General features: G+C 40.8%; 1 protein-coding gene across 4 annotated transcripts in view; it reads right to left on the reverse strand.

Moving 5' to 3' along the window:
- The window catches only part of LOC126469935 (uncharacterized), a 126,358-nt gene that overhangs the window by 86,078 nt on the left and 15,997 nt on the right, over positions 1-24,283 (reverse strand). For all 4 annotated transcript variants that reach the window (XR_007586096.1, XM_050097335.1, XM_050097334.1 and 1 more), the window contains exon 3: positions 19,546-19,747. Coding sequence is in view for 3 of the 4 variants with exons in the window: in XM_050097335.1 (XP_049953292.1) it covers positions 19,546-19,747 (202 nt within the window). In the remaining variant the exon portion in view is untranslated. The remainder of the gene's footprint in view (positions 1-19,545; positions 19,748-24,283) is intronic.

The raw sequence follows: 24,283 nt of genomic DNA on the forward strand, positions 1-24,283 counted from the left end.
CTATCTAATCTTTGGCAGCATTGTGTTGAAAGTTCTGTGCCAAGGGATATCAGTCACTTCAGTGTTTTATGGACTGTTCATTAGGTATTACCAAAAACATGTTTAAATTGTTATCACAGATGCTAAAATTTATTTGAAATCATTTTTGTTATGTGACAGAGATTTCATGAAGAATAAATGCTCCTGCAAGTCAGAATACTTTTAAGTATACCTTCAAAATAACTCTTCCTTCCCCTCTTTTGGAATCAACTAAGCTTCTTGATGCTCCCAACAAGTAAAATTGTCAGCAGAACATGCAATTTATACAGCAATCGAAGTAATTTTTAAAGCATGCATCATGTCACAGTACTTGAACTGTCAACTGTCGACCCATGACAAGACTTTGGAAACATTTGGTGATAGTGACTAGCAGTGAGGACATATTTATTTGGGCAGTAGCTGTCAAACAAAAGAGAGCTGCTCGCATATTTGTTTGTCAATACGTATCAAGTCAGTGGTAATCTAAATCATGAGAGAAGGATGGCAATGTGAGCCCTGCTCTACCTAATTAGAAGTGCAGAGTCTTAACAGAACAGCCTTTAATGTCAGTTACTTACTCAGTTTCATGTTCCGTGCATCATTTCCACGATACATTGTAATGATGTGAAACAAGTCATTTTACATTCACATTGCAAATGAATTTGTATATACGGCTACATATGGAAAATTTATAAGTTTACTTTTGTTTATTATTATTATTATTATTATTATTATTATTATTATTTATTATTACTATACACGTTACAGGCCTTTTACCAGACCATGCAAAACATTCATGACTACTTGTTCTTCCTGTTCTTCCAGTACTCCATTTGTTCACTAAAGGCTCTCTTCCTTTCTTCCATCCACTTTGGCCTTTGGGCTTTAGGTGCTGTTTTCTCTGACATCACTTCCTACTTTTACATCTTGTGTCTATAGACACCTTTGTCCATGACGTCTCTGAATCTATCTGGGCTTTTTCCAGATTAATTCTGACTTGTGTCATCCAAGGTGTAGTGGTCTTGAGTCTCTGGATGTACCTGACGATTCTGTTGGTGAGTCTGGTCTGTCGGAGTCTGCTTATGTGTCCATAAAATTTTAGTCACCTCTTTCTAATGTCCGCTGCGATGCTGGAGAACTACTCTGTGGTATCCCTGGAGTGAAGCCTATATCCATCGTCCATGAGTTTTGGCCCAATAATTTTCCTAATGATTTCTCTTTCCTGTGTGAAAATGTTCTCAAGGTCAGCCTTTGTGTGTAACATCAGTGTCTCACTACTGTATAGCGCCTCAAGGTTTGATTACAGTGTTGTAGTGATGAATTTTGGTGCAGGTGGACAGACATTTCTTGTTGTAAATTCCTTGTGTTTTGTATAAGGCTCTCTTCATTTTCAATAACATAGTGTTCTGGGCAGTTTTCTCCTTTCCTGTCAGTTCCAGCACTTCACCTAAGTACTTAACGTGTGTAACTATGTTGGTCTTGCCATTATTATTATTATTATTATTATTATTTCTCTCCTTTCTCAGACATTATGTCTGGTTAAAAATGGAAAGTGACGCGGACCTTGATCAAGCGTGACTTCCTTTTAACTGTACGGTATATGTTACATTGCATTTAGGAACTTTCGGGTAATTTATTATTATTATTATTATTATTATTATTATTAAATGTACAGATGTGAGTGAATAACTCTTACCCACCATCTTTTATTCATTACAATAAAAGAATTTTTTCTACAGAACAGAAGGATTTGTCAAAGAGATACTTTTTAGTTTGTTCCCAGTTTTTACTTTGCTGTCTGTCACACATTTTATATCATTGGGTAAGCTATCAAAAATTTTAGTTGTTGCATTGTACACTCCTTTCTGCACCAAAGGCAACCTTATTGTGAAGTAATGAACATCATTTTTCCTTCTGGTATTGTAGTCAGGTATATCATTGTTCCTTCAAAACTGCTATGGATTACTTACAACAAACTCTATGAGGAAACGAATATACTGTGAAGCAGTAGTCAGAATGCCCAACTCCTGAAACAGATGTCTGTAAGATAATTGTGGATGAGAATCGTATATTATTCTTACAGCATGTTTTCGAGCAATGAAGGTTTCCTTTCTTAAACACGAGTTACCACAGACCATTATTCCATATGGCATTAATGAATGAAAATATGAAAAATACGCCAACTAACTGATTTCTCTCTTCCCAAGATTTGCAGTGATTTGAGGTGCAAAAGTGGCTGTACCAAGTTGTTTCAGGAGTTCCAAAATGTGTTTTTTCCAGTTTAAATTCTCATCAATATGAAGGCACAATTTTTTGAAGTTTCCATCCTATTTTTTATTTCCTCACCATGTGTCATGCTTGTCACTGGTGTAGAACCTCTAAATGTGCAGAACTTAGAATGTTATGTCTTTTTTAAATAGAGAGTGAGCCTGTTCACACAAAACCAGTCAATGATCCCTTTAAGAACACTGTTTAGCATCTCTTCTGTTGCGGTATGTATGCTTGGACTGATTACAATATTAGTGTTGTCTGCAAAAAGAACTAATTCTGTTCTTTGTATGTTAGGCAGAAGATCGTTTACATGAGGAACAATAGTGGACCTAAGACTGAGCCTTGGGGAACCCCAAATAATAATAATAATAATAATAATAATAATAATAATAATAATAATAATAATAATAATAATAATAATAAAGATTTTATTGTCTTTAGGCCATTACAGCAATTGACAATGTCAAATGAAGTTACAATTTATAATACAGTGTGATAAGGTATTGACTACTGAAATATTTTAGCTTATATTACAATAAATGTACAGTGGGTCATCTGTTGGATTACTGCATTTTACAGTTGAAGAATTCATTGATATCATAGAACGGGTGGGCAATAAACCATTCATGCAGTCTTTCTTTGAATGTATGTTCAGGAAGATCCTGTATGGCATGTGGCAGCTTATTAAATAGCTTGTGCCCTGCGACTTCATAGCTATTTATTGATTTTGATAGTCTGTGGTAAGGCGTGTATGTGTGTTTGATGCTTCTTGTGTTGTAACAATGTACATTTTCTCTACGTTTCACATCTTGTAGGTTCTTCTTCGTAAAGATTAAGACATTGTATATATAGAGGTTTATTACAGTCATAATTTTTTGTTTAGTAAATAAGGGTTTGCAGTGAGCCTTATGTGAAGAATTTGTAATTATCCTAATGGCTTTCTTCTGCAATAATAGGATGTCATGTATATGACTGCAGTTACCCCACAAGATAATGCCATAGGATATTATACTCTGGAAAAATGCAAAATAAGATGATCTGATGTATGTTTCAGGTACACAATTTCTGAGTTGTCTTAATAAATAAATTACTCTAGATAGTTTACTACTAATATAGTTTACATGTTGGCCCCAGGATAACTTTTCATCTAAATAAACTCCCAGGAATTTAACAGAACTAGGGTCATCAGATAGTGGCTTGTCTCTTACAGTGAAGATTATCTGCTGAGTTTTATTTTCATTTAGCAGGAAACTATTTGCTCTGAACCAATATGCTGCATGAGAGAGTGTATTTTCAGCACAGGTTTTAAAATCATTAAGACTGTTACTGCTATGGAGAAAAGTCGTATCATCTGCATACAATACAGTGGTGGATCTAATAAACGAGGGGAGGTCATTGATCATTATCAGAAACAGGAAGGGCCCCAGTACAGATCCCTGAGGCACACCTACTTTAACATTTTCTATGTTTGACATTTCCTTACCAACACAAACTACCTGTTTACGGTTGTTGAGATAAGCTTTTAATAGTCTGAGACTGTTTTCTTTGATGCCGTAGAATTCTAGTTTCTCTAGTAGTGGCATGTGCTCAACACAGTCGAAGGCCTTGCTTAGGTCACAGAATGAGACCTGAGCAAAGTCTTTGTTCTCAAAAACTTTGAGGATGTAACTGACTACCGTGTTGATTGCATCAATGGTCGACAGATTCTTCCTAAACCCGTATTGTGTAGCATTAATTATTCCTAGATTCTCAAAGTGAGATGATAATTGTTGGTACATGATGCATTCTATTACCTTGGAGAATGTGGGTACTATTGAAATAGGCCTGTAGCTAGATGGAGAGTCTTTATCTCCCTTTCTGTATACTGGGACGATCCTAGACAGTTTTAACTCGTCAGGAAAATATCCCTCAAGTAAGCACTTGTTTATGCAATGGGTTAAGGGGTAGAGAATGCAGTCACACACTTTTTTTAGCAGGTTGGATGATATGCCACATATATCTAAGCTATCACATGATTTCAGTTGTTTTATGACCCCTTGTACATATCTAGGCGATACTTCGGAGAAGGTTACCATGCTTGTATTTAGTGACTGTCTACCCCAATTTTGGGAGAGTAACTCTGATGGACTAATGTCTGGTTTGATAATTGTGTCTCCTATTTCTTTCACTGAATTAATAAAAAACTCATTGAGTGTTTGTGGTGGGATATTAATTTTGTCTTTTTTAGTATCTCTGGCAGCACTGTTAATTACTTTCCAAGCAGTTTTGCATTTATTGGTGGAATTATGTATGCTGTTGGCATTGTAGGTTTTTTTGGCTTGCAGGATGGCTTTCTTGTATTCATTCCTGCATTCCACATAGGCTGATTTGGCACAGTCAGACTTCATACTACTGTATATTTTATACAGTAACAAAACTTGTTTCTTTAGATCTGTCAGCTGTTTAGTGTACCATATATTTTGTCTGTTTTGAGATCTGGATTTGTGGCTGCTGTCCATTATTTTGATTTTCTTTATGGGAATACTATGGTTAAATAGGGTCAAGAATGCATTAAAAAATCTATCAAATATTATTTTGGCTGGCAGATCATTACTTGATGTGTAATGTCCATCGACACTACAATGGCCAAACCAGTCTCCGTCAGCAAGGGAATTACGAAATGTGTTAATTTTATCCTCAGTTATGGGTCTGGTAATCACAACTGTTGGGACAGGTCTGTTTGCATTGCTCCTATTGAGGGGAATTTTACTTGCATAATTTAGAGATACAGAGTCATGGTCAGAGAATGGGAACACTACAACTTCGCATGTGTTTTCAGTGGTCTTGAAGTTTACAAAGATGTTATCTAAACATGCTTTGTTTCTTGTGGGCCTGTTATTAACATGATGAAAATTGTATTGTCTTAGCAAGTTTTCCAGATCTGCAACACTACCCTTACATTTAGTAACATCAAAATCAGCATTCAAATCACCTCCTATTGCAATATCATAATGTAGCCATTTAATATTACTTAATTCACTCAATAGCATGTCCATTTTTTCTAAAAATATGTTAATGCTTCCCTTTGGTGATCTGTACATGGATACTACTATTAGCTTATGACTATTAATGATTATACCCGCAACTTCAAAGTGCTGTTCATCACACAAGGAATTTAGGTCTAGTTTGGTTATTGTACAATTGAGTGACTGGTTGGAATAAATTGCCACACCACCTCTAATGTGCTTTTTCCTACAGTAGCTATTTACTATACTAAAATTGTCAAATTTGGCAACTGCAAGTTCATTCTCATTAGCCCAGTGTTCACTCAGACAAAAAATATCAAACTGGTTATCAAGTCCAAACTCATTTATGATAAGTTCTTTATCTTTCAGTCCTTGAACGTTAAGGTAACATATTTTAAGATCCATGCTCTTATTGCTAACACACTGAACACTATGGTGATTGGTTTTCAAACGTTTTTCAGGGCTTATCTTTTGGATTTCTGCCTCTTGTTGCCTTTTACTAAAAAATTGTTCACTTGGAGTGGTAGCACATCTACTGTTGTATACCTACTCTTCCCTCCTTGTGATGATATTGTAGATGAAGCTGCTACTAGAGGAATTGATGTAACTGCTGTTATGGTGTCTGGAGGCACTGTTGTGGCATCTGGTGACTGAGGAGATAAGGTGGTTGCTTCTTCTTCTGCTGCTGTTGAATCTTGCTGGTGAAGTGTGATAGGTACTGCTGCTGCTGTAGGCATTATTGTGGCAACTGGTGACAGTGGAGATTTGGATGTTGCTTCATCTTCTGCTGCTGTTGTATCCTGTTGATGAAGTGTGGTAGGTATTGCTGCTGCAGCATATGTTATGTGTGTAGGTACAATTGCTGCTTCCATCTCTACTTCTACTGCTGCAATAGAAGTAACCATTTCTTCAGGCTCTGCTTGCGTCAAGCAAGGAACTGGAAGAGCAGCAATTACTTCTTGGTTGTCAGATGCTCTCAGTATCATGCTGATGTTTTGGCAAGAATCTTCTTGCCTCTGTTATTAAGGTGCATGCCATGTCTCGTGTAACAGTCTCTTTGCAAGGAGTCCATACTTATAAAATATGCATTTTGGTAGGCCCTGCAAATCTTTGAGTATTGCCTGTTTGCTTTTATGATTTCCACGTTCACACACGACCATTCCGAAACGTCATGCCTATGTGGAATTCCGACTACAAAAACTGATTTCTCTCCTGTTGAATTTAGTATTGCTTTAAAGTTTCGTGTTGCACTGTGGAGGTCGTTTTTATATACATTATTGGCTCCTGCTATGACGACAATATGACGATCATTTTCAGTTTCTATGTTTCTAACGAGTTCTTGGATGGGTGCACCTGGTTTGACAATACTAGTTGCTTGTATACAATGACTGTAACGTAGTATTTTTGCGATCTCACGTCCATGGCTATCAGAGAATATTTTCACTTTGAGTTTGTCTTCACGTTTATTGCGGAAGTTTCTGCTCATGTGCTTGTCACTATATAGATTCGGCGTGTTGTTGTTGTCGTCACAGTTTTCCATGGATTCCACATTTATATCTGAATCTAGTGCATGAAAACGGTTTTTTGTTACCACAGTCATTCTACAGTCACTGAGTTTCACACGACCAACCCTTTTTGGCCTAGTAAACATATGTTGCCTTGTTGTTTCTGCCTTTAGGCCTATATCCACTTCAGAGCGCTCGTTTATTGTAGGTAGGACACTGAAACTGCTTTTATTGCCGCGGTTCGTTCCATTCGTTGTATTTATCACCTTTTCGCTTCTTTCTTCCATGATCATGCTAGTCCTGTGCTCCCAGTTCCGTGTTTTACTTGCTTTGGCGATCGGGATATTACGCGCATTTTTCAGTTCGGCATTTTCATTTTCTAAATGCGCGATGTCCCGCCTTAGTACATCTACAATTAATTGCAGGCTTGATACACGTTCATTTAGCTTCATTATTTCACTGTTATAATTTATGTATGTTCCGTTTTTCACCACACAACTATAACTTTTGTTCACTTTCTCACTATAAACAACTGTACCGGACGCCATGTTGAGCTACCGAGTACTTCCTGCATTCTTTTGGTTCGATATGACATTATCTATTGGTTGGCTATACCATCAATCCCATAAAACTTTAAGTTATCTAGGGGAATATTGCGATTTACCACAGCAAATTCCTTAAGTGTATAGCAGAAAATACTAATTAGTGCTTTTTGTTATTTAATGCTTGTAAATTTTGGCGAGTGAATATGTAAACGGTATTCTCAATAGAACAACTCTTCTGAAATAAAAGCTGTGATTTGCTGGGGATATTATTGTTGCTCATGTGAGACACTATTCTAGAATACATCACATTCTCAAACATTTTGGTTGGGGTTGGGTTGTTCGGGGGAAGAGACCAAACTGTGAGGTCATCGGTCTCATTGGATTAGGGAAGGAAGTCAGTAGTGCCCTTTCAAAGGAACCATCCCGGCATATGCCTGGAGCGATTTAGGGAAATCATGGAAAACCTAAATCAGGATGGCTGGACGCGGGATTGAACCATCCTCCTCCCAAATACGAGTCCAGTGTGCTAACCACTGCGCCACCTCACTCAGTAAATATTTTGGAAAATGATGTCAGCAGTGAAACGATTTGGTTGTTATTGACGTCTATGCTATTACCTTTCTTAAAGGGGGGTTTAACAATGGCATATTTCAGTCTCTGGAAAAATGCCTCCAGTCAGTGATGCTTTACATATTTCAGATAAGACAGGGCTTATTGTATGGGAACAAATCTTTAGTTCTCTATCGGAAACACCACCAAAACCAGATGAGCATTTATTTTTGAGAGAATGTATAATTTTCTTACTTTCATAAGGAGAAGTTGGTGATTCATTCACATGATTGAATTTTATGAAAATTACATTTTCAACATACTGTTGTGATTTCATTCTTGGAAAGTTTGTGCCTATACTTCCTACTATATTTAGGAAATGATTAAATGCATTTGCTACCGCTGACTCATCATTTATATCCCTTCCATTCAGTTCAATTGTGATGGTATCCTGCTCTTTGGCTGGTTGTCCTGTCTCTCATTTCACTACATTCCATATAGCCTGAAGTCTGTTGTCAAAATTAATGATTTCTTACATTACGTGCATGTGCCTTGATTTTTTAATAACCTCTCTTAGTAATTTTGAGTAGTTTTTGCAGTCAGCAAATACTGCATGAACTCTACTTGTTCTTGCCAACAGGTACATTTCCCTTTTCCTTTCACAAGATACTCCCTAGTGAGCCATGGTTTTTTTGTGTGGCTGTTTAACATCCTTTCTGATTAACTTATGTAGAAAGTTATTTTCAAAAATGGTATGAACGTATCATGGAATAGATTAAATCGTTATGTTAGCATTTGGTCCATTGCCATATAAGTTTTATCCCATGTTATCTCTTGTAAACAGTTCATAAAAACATTTTCCTGGAGTCATTAATTATTCTAACTAGTTTCCACTGAGAAGTTTCCATACTGTAAGGTATTACCTTGTTTATCCTAACTAACCGTGCATTATGATCAGAGTGAGCCTTTGTCACTGTGTTAACAGTTATTTCCTTGCTTTGAGCTTCCCCAAAGAAAATACTATCAATTAGAATCATATAGTCTCTATCTACCCTTGTTGGAAATTTAATTACTGAGATCAAATTGTAGGATAAAAGAATCACCACAGACTATCAACTGCTTGCTGCTGTCTGACATAGCATAGTAAGGAATCCATATACTTTATAAACACTTCAAAGTTTCCCCAGTGGCGATCTGCACACAATAAAAATGAAAAGTGAACTATTTTCAGCATTAATTCACAAGCACACACTTCTACATGCTGATTACTACAAAATCCACTTGTTTCAATGTTTTTGAACTTGTGTTCTATGTTAACATTTTCTGCAAGAAGCTCATCTGATCTATTTTTCCCCTCTCCTATTCAGATGTAGGCCAAGTATACTATAACCCCATCTCTTAATCATAGCAACAGGCACTGCACTCACATAAGATTTCATCTCAGTCATCAACAGCCTGCTCAACTCAATAGTTCATACTGCTTACAGCAGTGTTAACTCAGGACTGGTCATGACGCTGTAGGACCTCCACAAAACTCACATGTGTGTGTCTAGCTAATATGCCTACTTCAGCCCAGTCACCCCTAAAGCTGTAATTGTTGTTCTTAGCCAGACCGTTCCTCACTCTACCTATTACAATAACCTGACCCTCTTTGTCAAAATCTTTGCACAAATTCCCTATGTACTCTTGTCATTCAGCTAAGGCAATTCAAAATACTTGTGACCTGGTACCCTGTCCATAATTTGCCCTGTACTGGCCTATGGCTACTACCTAGCAGCAAGACTCTTGTTCCTACTCTCTTTTGGTGTTCATCCACATTTAGTCACCCTACTATGAACTATAGTTGGATGAGGCCCTTCCCCTCCCACTTCAGGTAACCAGTCAAATTTACCGGATACTGTAAGCTCAATTAAATTTGATTTGTTACCTGAAGTGGGAGGGGAAGAGGCTCATCCAGATGTAGGTCACAGTAGGGTGTCATTTCAAAGCATTTATCTGAAGATCTACAGGAATTCTAATGCAAAAGGTGGACAGTCTAGATGTACAACAAATTTGTCTTCTAACATTTCTACACATGAATTACTGAAAGACTGTTAAGCTCCACATTATTTCTGTACAATATTCCTAAAGGATTTTTATAGCTCTGCAATATTGTGTCCTGGAATCACATATGGTATGAACATGCCTACTGTATCATTTCTTAGGAAACAGATCCACTCACTAAATACTGGCAGCCCATTAAATGTTTAAAACACACACACACACACACACACACACACACACACACACACACACACACATATATATACGAACAAATGTACAAAAACCCAACTTCTTCATTTGGCAGACTTTTTATACAGACACAGATAATGACACAGAAAACACAGAAATTCACCTGATGACATCTACTTAAATCATGAAAGACACAGCGCACACAATAAATGAAAGACTGGAGTGTAGGGTTAATAGAGATTGTAAGCTATACTTTTTGAGGGGATTGTCCTACTTTTACCTCAAACTATTTAATTTGGATCCACTATTAGAACACCCACCTCATTTGTTATTACCACTTTAAAAGAAACCACTAACTCTGAAAACTGTTGCAGGCAGTAGTCACACAGCTGGAGGAAGAGCACTACAATTTGACACTTTTTTTCAATTCCAACATTTTGTTGACAGTGATCCAACAACTTCTAAAATATTTCATGAATCATTTATAAACGAATCTGTCAACAATTGCATAAACATGTTTGGCAACTAGTTTGGAATCAACTGGTTCATTTTCAGGCTTGGCCTACTGAGGCTGCACTGAAAGTGCCTGATCTTAATAATAAACATAAAAATGGCAAAACATGCTTTATAAAATGTTTGCAGAATGACTGTCACAATCTGCATGTCCTCTTAGCAAGTAACTGATCTTGACTTGCTAAGAGGCACAGATGGATTGTGACAGTCATTCTACAAACATTTTATAAAGCATGTACTGCTGCTTTGATGTTTATTATTAAGATCAGGCACTTTCAGTGCACCCTCAGTAAGTCAGGCTTGAAAATGAACCAGTTGGTTCAAAACTAGTCACCAAACATATGCACTGCAACTACTAACATATTTGTTAATAAACATTTCATGAAACAATTCTGATACATGGCTCTTATAAAATCATAAGGGACAAGTTTGCATTATTTGGATGAGAAACTGAAAATTTGTTGTTCTGTGTCAGCAAAAGACAATGATAATGAACAATTACTGGGAATGCATGGTTTTTAAGGAAAGAAGGGGTTACAGAGTGACTTTGTGGGAATGAGTCACTAAAAGGCTCCAAAAGAAGGCAGTTGGGGAAAGGGTGGGGTGGGGTGGGGGGGCAGGGGGGGGTCTGTCATAAGATTTTTGAAACACTAAATGCATCTTTTTTGTTGATTGATATTAGCAAGCCAAGAGAGTGAACAACATGCATTATGAGATTATGGGACACCTGCAGCACAAAAACCAGTACCAAAAGTAAGAGCAAGTAGGCCAAGACAGTAATCTTATTTCACACTAGTACCCATCCAACCGGCTAGCTGAGTAAGATTTAATGGACTTCTACAGATTCCTCATGATTATAATCTTTATCCCAAAAATTTACCCTCTCCAACTATGCTCTCAGGAAAATAACTGGGAGCAAAATTTTCCAGCCTAAAGCAGAAACATCAGATACCTAATCATTTGCACTGTGTACTCTATCAGCAATATGATAAACTTTTTATCAACATTTCCTTTTTCAATCTAGAAGTAGAAAGTATCTTTAATCTTTATTGGTAAATTACCTAACATCTAATGCATGCCATTGAATTTCTAAGTAATGGTGTGTTACCAGATTAAAATTTTTATCACCAATGCACTGAAGTGTCTTACAACTTTGCGTTTAACAGAAAGACTGAACGCCTACACATTGGTTTGCCCACAGGAAATATTGCTATATATCAACACCGTAGAGCATACAATAGTGTAGAAACAACCTAAAAATCTAAGTCTTTTTCAAGCATGGAGTATTTTATTAGCTTTAAATTATAATTCCTGTATGTCACCATATCCAATTATTGGCCAAAATCTAAAACCAATAGTGTTGGTTGGTTGGTTGGTTGGTTGGTTTGTGAGATTAAAGGGACCAGACTGCTACAGTCATCGGTCCCTTTTTCCAAAAACTAAAAACACCCACAAGGAATTTAAAAAAAAACAAGGAAAATATGACAGACGACACAGGACAAGAGAAACCGAGACAAAGACCAGACAAAACGAATTAAAATCACACAGAGTGCGACGGTGGTTGGCCGACCATAGAGAAAAAAGGAAAAGCCAGCCACAGAGAAACATATTAAAAACTCAGTCTAAAACCGTAGGCTAAATTCCAGATTCAACACAAAAAAGGACAAACACTTACATTAAGTTATAAAAGCCCCCTGCCCGAATAAAATGCAAAACTAAGTCCGCCATGGCTGAGTCATCCGTTAAAAGGGCAGGGAGCGTATCAGGCAGCACTAACGTCTGCCTGAGCACAGCTAAAAGGCGACACTCCAACAAAATGTGGACCACAGACAAAACGGAGCCGCAGCGACATAGAGGGGGGTCCTCACGGCACAATAACTGGCCGTGCATCAGCCGAGTGTGCCCAATGCGCAGCCAGCAGAGGACAACAGCTTCCTTGTGAGAGACTCGCATGGATGACCGCCACACAGTCGTCATCTCCTTGATAAGACAGAGTTTGTTTGGCACGGGCAGGTTGCGCCATTCAGTGTCCCATAGTTCGAAAATTTTGCGGCGTAAGGTTGCCCACAAATCAGTCGCCGGGAGGCCAATCTCCAGAGATGGTTTACTGGTGGCCTCTTTCGCCAGGCGGTCAACATTTTCATTGCCGGGTATCCCAACATGGCCTGGGGTCCACATAAAGACCACAGATCGGCCGCAATGGGCAATAGTATGCAGGGACTCCTGGACAGCAATCACCAGACGAGAGTGAGGGAAGCACTGGTCGATAGCTTGTAAACTGCTCAGGGAGTCGCTACAGATAACGAAGGATTCACTTGCGCAGGAGCGGATATACTCTAGGGCACGAAAGATGGCCACCAGCTCAGCAGTGAAAACACTGCAGCCAGCCGGCAATGAACGTTGTTCGGAATGGTCCCCTAGCGTTAGAGCATAACCGACACGACCAGCAACCATCGAACCGTCAGTGTAAACAACGCCAGAGCCCTGATACGTGGCGAGGACGGAATAAAGGCGGCGGCGGAAGGCCTCCGGAGGGACTGAGTCCTTCGGGCTCTGTGCCAATTCGAGCCGAAGGCAAGGGTGGGGCACACACCACAGGGGTGTACACAGACGTGCCCGGAAAGGAGGTGGAAGAGGGAAAACCCCAAGCCCGGAGAGAAGCTCTCCGATGCGGACAGCGATCGTACAACCCGACTGGGGCCGACGTTCTGGGAGATGGACAACAGACTACGGGAACAGGAGACGATAATTAGGATGCCCGGGCAAGCTACAAACGTGCGTAGCATAAGCAGCCAGTACACGTTGGTGCCGTAACCGCAGTGGAGGGACACCTGCCTCCACAAGTATGGTGTCCACAGGGCTGGTCCGGAAAGCTCCGGTCGCAAGTCGGATCCCGCTGTGAAGGATTGGGTCCAGTACACGCAACGCAGATGGGGATGCTGAATCATAAGCCAGGCTCCCATAATCCAGACGGGACTGGATTAATGCCTGGTAGAGCCGTAAGAGGGTAGATCGGTCGGCGCCCCACCTGGTGTGGCTCAAGCATCACAGAGCATTAAGATGCCGCCAACACATCTGCTTAAGCTGCCGAATATGTGGGAGCCAAGTAAACTGGGCATCAAAAACCACACCCAAAAAGCGATGTCTCTCCACCACAGCAAGATGTTCACCGGCAAGATAAAGCTGCGGCTCAGGGTGAACTGTTCATCGCCGGCAGAAATGCATAACGCAGGTCTTGGCAGCCGAAAACTGGAAGCCATGAGCGACAGCCCAAGACTGCGCCTTACGGATGGCGCCCTGCAGCTGACGTTCAGCAGCTGCAATGCCAATGGAGCTATAGTAAAGGCAGAAGTCATCAGCATACAAGGACGCTGAGGCAAACGTTGCCACAGCCGCAGTGAGCTCATTAATTGCTATTAAAAACAGGCAGACACTTAAAACCGATCCCTGTGGCACCCCATTCTCCTGAACTCGGGAGGAACTACGGGAGGCCACGGCTTGCATGTGGAAGGTTCGATACGACAGAAAATTTCGGATGAAAATCGGCAGTGGACCCCAGAGATACCAACCATGAATCGTAGAGAGGATGCGATGACGCCATGTCGTATTGCACGCCTTCCGCATGTCAAAAAAGACAGCGACCAGGTGCTGATGGCGGGCAAAGGCTGCACGGATGGCTGACTCCAGGCTCACCAGATTGTCGGCAGCAGAGCAGCCTTTACGGAATCCACCCTGATGTCCACCTCCAAAGGGTTCTTGCCAGGTTTCAAAACGGGGATAACAATGCTTTCCCGCCACTATGACAGAAACTCACCCTCAACCCAAATACGGTTGTAAAGGTCGAGGAGGCGTCGCTGGCAGTCCACTGAAAGGTGTTTCAGCATCTGACAGTGGATGCTATCTGGCCCAGGAGCTGTATCAGAGCAAGCAGCTAGGGCACTGTGAAATTCCCACTCACTGAATGGAACATTGTAGGATTCAGGATGATGGGTGCGAAATGAAAGGCTCCGACATGCCACCTGCTCTTTAATGGAGCGGAAAGCCAGTGGGTAATTTGCAGAAGTGGAACTCGGAGCAAAATGCTCTGCCAAGCGGTTTGCAATTATGTCGGAGGCAGTACAAACTGCTCCATTCAGTGAGAGCGCAGGGACGCTGACAGGGGTCCGATAGCCATAGAGGCATCTAATCTTGCCCCAGACCTACGATGGAGACACATGAAGGCCAATGGTGGAGACATACCGCTCCCAGCACTCCTGCTTGCGTTGGTGGATAAGGCGTTCTATGGAGGGATGTCGCTTGTGACGCTGGAGCGCCCGCCGGCGATCTTTAATCGCTTCAGGGATCTCAGGCGACCACCAAGGCACAGTCCTCCGCCGAGGGGACCCAGAAGAACGGGGAATGGCAGATTCTGCGGTAGTAACGATGCTGGTGGTGACTGAGTGAACCACCGTATCAATGGCTTCATGAGAAACAGGGTCAATAACGGCAGTGGAGGGAAACAGGTCCCAGTCAGCCTTATTCATAGGCCATCTGAAAGAGCGCCCAGAAGAGTGATGCTGTGGCAGTGACAGAAAGATCGGAAAGTGGTCACTACCACACAGGTCATCATGCACACTCCATTGGACAGAGTGGCGAGATCCAGGTCCTCAGCGGACGCCAGAATCTCCACCTCATCCTCAGACACAGAGTGGGAAGGTTGCGGTGGGACAGGTTCCACCGCAATGTCAGGATGCTTGGGAGCCTTTTTCTTCGTCTGCTTCGCATACTGTGCCTTTTGTCAGGATGCTTGGGAGCCTTTTTCTTCGTCTGCTTCGCGCACTCTGCCTTTGGTGGGTCTGGCTGGGAGGGCCTCACTGGGTCAGTCTCAGGGACGGACGACGACCGTGAGGCCCTACAACCAGCGACCGGTGGTTGCTTCCGAAATTTGCGGGTGTCCGCTTTGGCACTGGGCAAAGCCCGGGATGGGAGGGCCCCAAGGGACACCTTCCTGGCGGAGTAGCCAAAGAAGTCTCACGCTTCTCCAGCTGGTAAGGGGGAACTAATGTCCCCGATGGTTGGGGTGGTGTTGCTCCTGAAGTAGATGGAGCAGGAGCAACAGAGAGTGAAGTGCCCCCCACAACCAAGGGGGCCAGTGAATTCTGACATAGCTGAGAGGCAACTGTACGTGACGACATGGGAGAGGATCGTACCAGTGTTGCAGCAGTGGCATAAGTAGATGGCATTGGCACAGGGTGTAGCCGCTCATATTTCTGCCTAGCCTCGGGGTAGGTCAGGCGGTCCAGGGTCTTATATTCCATTATCTTCCTTTCTTTCTGGAATATCTTACAGTCCGGCGAGCAGGGGGAATGGTGTTCTCCGCAGTTAACACAGATAGGAGGCGTGGCACATGGAGTATTGGGATGCGAAGGAGGTCCACAATCTCGACACGTGATGCCGGAAGTACAGCAGGATGACATGCACCCGAACTTCCAGCATTTAAAACACCGCATCGGAGAAGGGATATATGGCTTCACATCACAACAGTAAACCATCACCTTAACCTTTACGGGTAAGGCATCACCCTCGAAGGCCAAGATGAAGGCACCGGTGGCTACCTGATTATCCCTCGGACCCCGATGTCTTTAGCCATACATTCCTCCTATGGAGTGGCCAGGGAGGGAAATGATCTCAGATCAAATTTATTCCCGTTGAGGTTAGACCTCGATTGCTTAGAGACTGCTGGTGGAGGCCCACCAGCGAGAGATGATGTACCACGCTTCATTGCGGGTCATCTGCCCTGATGCCACCCACTCCGATCAGGGGCTCTCCCCACGGACGCCACCCAGCCGCAGCAAAGACCACCTGGCAGGATGGCCTTTGCCGGGAGTCCTGATGCCCCAGAGGGATAGGCATCTACTCCTCAGCATATGTGGGGAGGTAGCAGCTCAGGCATCAGCAGTGCGATCCCTGTGTAGTCAGGGGGCTACCACCAAGAGGGTACATGACGACACCACCACAACGGACTGGCTACCATGCTGGTTGTCGGGTGTTGAATATCCATGTATATAGGGAGCAAAGATGGAAGTGCACAATGGAGGGAATATATGCTACCCGGAACACACTGCAGTCGATGTGACCGGAAGCTTGGTGAAAGTCCAACTCCATGACAATAATGAAGGTGCCTGTTGTTAGGGCAAGATGGATATATAATACACCACGTAAGGCGTCCATCCCCAAATGGTATGCACTAACAGAAAAATTTTGAAAGGTAGTGGTCAAACCCCTTAGGGGACCATCACATTAAGGCCGAAACGTTTGAGACTCCTTTTAGTCGCCTCTTACGACAGGCAGGAATACCGTGGGCCTATTCTTACCCCCGAGCCCGCAGGGGGGACCAATACTGTAGTATTAATAGTTATTAGTGAATGATTGCTTGCAGACCATCTGTTATAAAGCTTAATTAGGCAGGTCCAATAATTACAGAGGTTCTAAGATACAGGGAGAATCGATACATACTGGATTTCATAAAATAAGGAAACATTTGTACACCAAAAATAAATTATTATAGAAGTACTGCACATGACTATTACGTAAAAACCAGCAGTGATGCAATTCCCTTGCTTACATCATCTGCAAATATTAGACAATTGCATGTTTAAGGGATGGACTGTGATGGACGTCATTGTTAGATTAGAGGTAGATTGGACTTGCACAATGGTTAAACGTCCACCCTTCTCTTGCTCACGGGCCATCTCAGCAATATCTGACTGCAGGTTCAACATCACTGAAAGGTTCATCATTGACTGTTGTGCACACAAGAATTCATGGAGGTGTATATGAAGTAAACAGCTATATAAGCATTCCCCCCCACAAGTCTTAAAAAAGAATGGTTGAGTCCACACACTGAACAAATACATTGAACTGCAAATCAACTTATTTCAAATGAGTCAGCTTAATTTGCTAAGTGACAGCTCCATTTTGATTTGGTGAGAAAACAGAATCCACTATTATACACCCATCAAAGTGATGCTTCAGGCAAAGAGAGCCTTCAACTACTTTACAAGTGAAACTGTGACTGAGCAAGTTATACATAAAGTTATGCATGACCTTGTGCTCTTGCAATAGGTTACAATCTCATACAAATTTGAGAATGCTTGGACACTTAAGACTCATCTTGTGGACAAATATCTTCAAAATTAAACACTGCAGGGCACAGGAGTGGCAGCTTTATATGCCAACCTGAAATGTAATCTCATGTCTAGTGTGCTGTATCTATTTTGCTACTCAGAGTTTCTACTAACGCTTCTGCTGTGTTGAAGTGGCTTTACTAGAATAAAAGGCACACAATCCCTATCAATCTCACAGAGAGCACAATTAACAGCTTGACATATTACTGTATATGGTGCATTGCTGCTTGGAGTAATCACACTTTCATTATTTACGCCTTACCAAAGTGACATCTGCTGCATACACTTCAAACATTTCCTAAATCAATTTTCAGGTTTTATGTAATGTCATGACTTCTACAGTGTGACTAAATTTCAACACATAACTTTTAATATTATTGCCATTATTACTGTTCCTTTATTTACATAAACCAGCATATCATAATTTATAAACAGGCATAACTGCACTGAAACATTTCAACTGAAGCACAACCAAAGTTACCTTTGAATAAATTTTGTTTGTGCTGTTAGCAAATTTATCACACACACACACACACACACACACACACACACACACACATGTATAACTTGCGAAATGTGATGAAATCAACAAAGTTCTGAGACAGTCACAATTATCTTCACAGATAATGGATTTTGACCATCTCACACAACCATCTTCAGATCAAATGCAATGCAGCAACTGGATCTGAAGATGGCTCTTTAAGAGTGTGATTAGTACAGCAAACTGTGGTTGTGTAAAAAAAAATAATTTGGAAGTTATAATTTCTTTTCTTGAAATTGCACTGTACGTCTGACAGAAAAAACTCTCATCTATACAATGAAGGTGATGACAGCTAATGAACCCTTCAGTGCAGATGCACACCAAGCTCGAACTCATTTGAGAATCGGCAAGATGGCGCGAGTAACGACGATAATGAGTGTGTGGATAAGCTGAGATTTTAGGTCTTATGAGAGGAGTGCTAAGGTGGACCATGCAGTTGTGTTGACCACTGTGCCGAAATAATGCCGTGGTCAGCACATTTGCCTAGTAAGCAGGAGACTCAGGTTTGAATCCTGGCCCGGTGCAAATTTTTAACTTTCCCCATTTATAAGAGTCAGTGCCCACTGACAGCTGTTGTCTTTAACTTCTTTGTGTCTTGAAAAGAATAAAACTATAAGTGGGGTAAGCAAAAGGAAACCCTGTATCAGGATACTGTCACATACAGTACTGAAATATGTTATGCCCCACATTCTTGTCTCATAAATATTGATCAAGTAATAAGGATGGTAATGACGAAATGTGAAGAAAATATGTCAATATAGTCAACATAATTGTACAGGAGGTTATGAAGTGAACAAACAATCCACCCCCCCCCCCCACACACACACACTTTTTTTGTCAGGGCTACATTTAATCATTACATGTAATGGTATAGAGACCCCTGAGACAGATTACACTTATAAATTGCAAAATTTCCCCTCACAAAGTATCTGCCAGATAGTATCAGTTAAGTGTCTTAATAAGCACAAGTTCATTTAATCAGAACATATAAAACTTACTTTTTATATAACAACTTGTTAAAATCAATTAATAATTTAAACACTTATGTCATTATACATTGCACATTGCCTTTGTACAAATAAAAAGTGTACCATAGATGACACATAAGAAGGGTTTTATATTCTGCATGCAAGCAGCTACGAGAACAATGAAAATGAGTTCAACACACTAACTATGAAGTCCAAAATTCAGACCACATACCTGGAAAAACGACTGAAACCTCATTTGCCCAAGGGTGCTTTGCAGCAGGTACCCAAGTAACTTCTTCTTCAGGTTTTAAACATCCAGCAGTGAAAATTGCTACACGATCATCATCTCTAACTTCAATGCCACTCTCTACACTATACATACAAAGTAAATCTTCATTTGGTGGATAACGATCCTTCACATTTCTAAACACGACCTGTAATAAAATACAGAAAATGCAAACAGATATTTTAAAGGGTATCTCTTTTTTGATGACAACAATGGAGCTGCTAAAAAACAGAAGAAATTATCAAGTCATCATTCACATACTACCAACAGACAGTGCATCATATGACAAGCTTATAACAAGTCACTCCTTAATGTTAAACTGCAGTGGCTGGTCACCTAGAAGAAGACTTGCACCTAGAACGTCAGAGCAGATGATGAAGGTGAAATGAAGAGAATTTAGCTAACCTCTACACAGTGCCAACAAAGAAAGTAAACAATAAAAGCTATTGGAGATTGTCCCAGTGAGCAAAAAGGTGTGTGTTTTGTGTAGTGTGGTGGGTGCATGGCCACGTTCGTGCTTTGATTTGATGACACACAATCAATTAGTGTATTGATATTGTAATTTTTACATGTGTCATCACTGAATATTACTTACACTTTAAAAAATGATGGCAATTTTAACAGTGAAAAGGTATTCTCAAATTTATACAAAAAAATTATTTTCATGTTTTTGTGGGCTGCATAATCTGATGGACTTTGATCAGTAATTGTCATGAATTATACCTGAATGACAGATGAATCGTCCCTTAAATCGTAAGTTTCAGAGTAATATCAATTTTTAGCACAGTAGTAATTATCACTAAAACAACTGGTTTCAAAATAAAACTGTTCACTCAATAAAAGAAAACTGACTTATTGTGTACTTTGTCAGTGTAAACATATTTTATAAGGTAAAATGAAAGTAAATGATCATAAATCTCAGAGTGAAGCCAGGTAGAATTGTCAGAGATGGGCAATATTTCAGCAGGCAAATGGTCCACCATTCTCAAGGTATGAACTGTAACTAAGATTCATAACGTGTAGGCTTTCACGGCCGGCGTCTTCAGTAATTAAAACTTCCGGGCTAAGAGGCCGTGGTCCAATAGTAGAAATACTTCTCCCTGACGTTTCGTTGCCAGCTGCGGGCAACATCATCTGAGGTGAGTCTACGACTGGCTGCTAGGCCGTGGAGGTCCTGTTTATATAGAGCGCGTAGAGGGCGCCACCACTCGTCATGTGTTGTCAACAGTAAAACTATCTCTGGCTGGCATCATTACTCTCGATCGAAGGTAATCGATTGTCACATCTTTGGTACAGAGTCGATCGCCATATCTTATCTAGCTTCAAGCCGCCTTCTTTCCTGTTAAAATTATTGTGGTGTTTAAAAATCTCTACAGCCTCTCTATACATACGTGCATAATAATGCGATGTCTTAGCTAGCACGCACGTCTCACTAAATTTTATTTCATGGTCACCCGTTTCAAAAACATGTTCCGCTACAGCCGATTAGTCCGTGTGTCCCAGTCGACAGTTCCTTTTATGTTCAGTTAGGCGAGTATTGATACTTCTTTTTGTGGTTCCAATGTAAACCTTCCCACAACTACACAGAATCTTATAGACACCAGGAGTAGCTAGAGGGTGTCGTGCATCTTTCGCCGATCTTAAGCATTCACTAATCATCTTGGTGGGTCTGAAGATTGTTTCAACTCTGAACTTGGCCAGCACTTTCCCGATACGGTCCGTAATATTGTGGATGAATGGAAGAAAAACTTTCCCCACCGATGGTGGTTGTTGTTTTTGTTGTTGTTGCACGTTTTCGGACATCTTTCTTCTGGGATGGAGTGCTCTATCTATCTCCTTGCCAGCGTACCCATTTTTCTGGAAAGCGGTTCGCAAGTGGTTTTGTTCCTCTTGCAAATAAGCTGGCTCACAGATTTTATTAGCCCTGTCCACCAATGTCTTGATAATACCTCTCTTCTGCCTGGGATGATGGTTTGAATGCTTATGAAGATAACGATCGGTATGCGTATCTTTTCTGTAGACTTTGTGACCCAGAGTCCCATCTGCTCGTTTAATTACTGAGACGTCCAAAAAATTTATCTGTCCATTACTTTCTGTCTCCATAGTGAATTGTATTTTTGAATTGATGCTATTCAAATGCTTCAAAAAACTGTTCAGTTCTTCTTCACCGTGATTCCATATGACAAAAGTGTCGTCCACATACCGATACCACTTCAAAGGCCTTTTTCTGGCTGACTGCACTACTTGCTGTTCAAAAAATTCCATAAAAATATTAGCAACAGCTGGACTTAGAGGGCTACCCATTGCCACTCCATTAATTTGTTCATAGAACTCATTATTATACTGAAAATAAGTCATGGAAAGGCAATGTCTAAAGAAAGCTACTATATCAGTCAGAAATATGTCAGATATGCAAGCAAGAGCTTCGTTGACAGGAACCATGGTGAACAGAGACTCTGTACCAAAGATGTGACAATCGGTTACCTTCGATCGAGAGTAATGACGCCAGCCAGAGATAGTTTTACTGTTGACAACACGTGACGAGTGGTGGCGCCCTCTACGCGCACTATATAAACAGGACATCCACGGCCTAGCAGCCAGTCGTAGACTCACCTCAGATGATGTTGCCCGCAGCTGGCAACGAAACGTCAGGGAGAAGTATTTCTACTATTGGACCACGGCCTCTTAGCCCGGACGTTTTAATTACTGTAACTAAGATTGTTCATATATGATTTAAATCTGTTGTGCAAAAGAAAGCAAACTGGAAGACAAAATACAACTGGCAAGTATAATCAATACCTGCCAATGGAAAAAAAAAAAAAAAAAAAAATCAGAGATTACTACACTCAACTATTTTCTTAAGCCAACAGCTTATTACACAGAGAAATGGTTTCAACTTGACACCTCTGATGTTTTAAGAAAGAGAAAACTGGGTCCTACAGAGAATTTAAACAAAACCCTCCATTTAATGTAATATCAACTGACTCCATCAGGACAATAGTTTGAAGAGTAGACTAAAATCTTTGTATTAGAATAATCTTTGACACGTCCGGTAGTGAAGCATAGCTCTACAATCACAGACTTGCTTGGCTCCTGTAAACAAATGTATCTATTTTGTTCACTGCAGTGATGGCTTGACCGATATAATATACCAAGCCACATCTCAGGGGAAAGGGATACATCCCAGCCTTATACAGACCTAAATCATCCTAGCAGGGCCTGGTCTTCAAGGGTTGTTGAATAACACACTTCACATTGTTTCTTCCCAATACAACCAAATTTAGTCACAATACTCCCTAACAAAGACAAAAAAGTTAGCATCTTGGGTGCTTCCTCCTCAGTCTCTTAAGAAAAAAAGACGAACGACAATGAAGAAAATAGTTCTTATATTTAATAATTCAGCTTTTACACAAATTATTATATGGTTCTAAAATTTAATGCAAAATTGCAAGGGTCTTTTTATCTGACACCCTGAGAAATGTGTGGCAGTGAAAGGATTAAGGTAAAAATCTGTGTAAGAAGGATTCCTAAGCAAGCCATGTCCTAATGTTAGCTTCACCTTATCTCCTGACCATCAAGTCAAGTAAAGGAACCTTTATGACCTCCACAGCAAATCGAATACCATGGCTGAAAGCGTTTATGTGGTGAAAAAATACGTGCAGAGTATCACTGGAGGAAGGGCATATGACAAAGGTGTCATTCACATGTCTCCCTAATCAAGAAGCACACACAAAGGCTCATCCTTTAAAATCTCCCACAAAAAGACTGGACACTATGGGAGACTAACTGCTCCAATTAGCCACACCTACAGTCAAAGGAACTGGCTGTTGAATTACGAAAATTTAAGAACTTGAACTGAAAAATATGTGGAAGTTAATAAACATGTAAACACAGAATTATTAAGGTGCAATCCTTGCAATATGAGAAAGAAATTCACTAAATTCACACTATTCTGTTTGCATGAGCCTACCTGATGACTTAAAAGTATCTAGGTGCTGAGCTACACAATACATCAAAGGTTGAAGAGGAATGCCTTCCTCATGAACTTTAGGAAGGCCACAGAATCTAGGGCTACTGCAGCAACAGAGTGGAGACTTACTGGTCTCCCACAATGAGCTTCTACTGAGGAAAGTTGATTTGCCTATCCATCTTTCTCAGAACAGCACTGAGTCTGCAGTAAGGCAAATCACTGTGGATATACGCATGTCAATCCAGCAGAACTATGACACTGCCCTTTTAATGGGCAGAACAAGCTTTTCAGGATCTTCATTAAAAGAATTTATGGCTGATTTTTCCACAAGTTAGATGATACTCTAAGGCAAACATGCCTTGGTCAACACACAGCACATTTATTTCCCTTCTGACCTACTCAGTAGCAACTATAGAAATTTAAATACAGGTTGCTCATGTGTGCTGAAGGAGGACAGCAAAGAGGAAGCACCTGCAAGTCAAGGAACAATCGCTCAAGTCATGACAGGTTGGAGAATAACATATACAAAAATAGAAGACTTGCACAAATTTATACCTTAATTCTTCAAGCCAGGAACCTGAGAAAGTACTCACTTGCCATTAGTGTCTGAAGTGATGGTACACCAACCACAGTTGCCGCCTGCAGCCTCACAGGTAAAACTGCATTGCTCTGCCATCTGTTGACAATCGACAACACTACTTCATCACCTAAGTG

Source organism: Schistocerca serialis, chromosome 3 (assembly GCF_023864345.2).
Source record: "Schistocerca serialis cubense isolate TAMUIC-IGC-003099 chromosome 3, iqSchSeri2.2, whole genome shotgun sequence".
NCBI lineage: Eukaryota > Metazoa > Arthropoda > Insecta > Orthoptera > Acrididae > Schistocerca > Schistocerca serialis.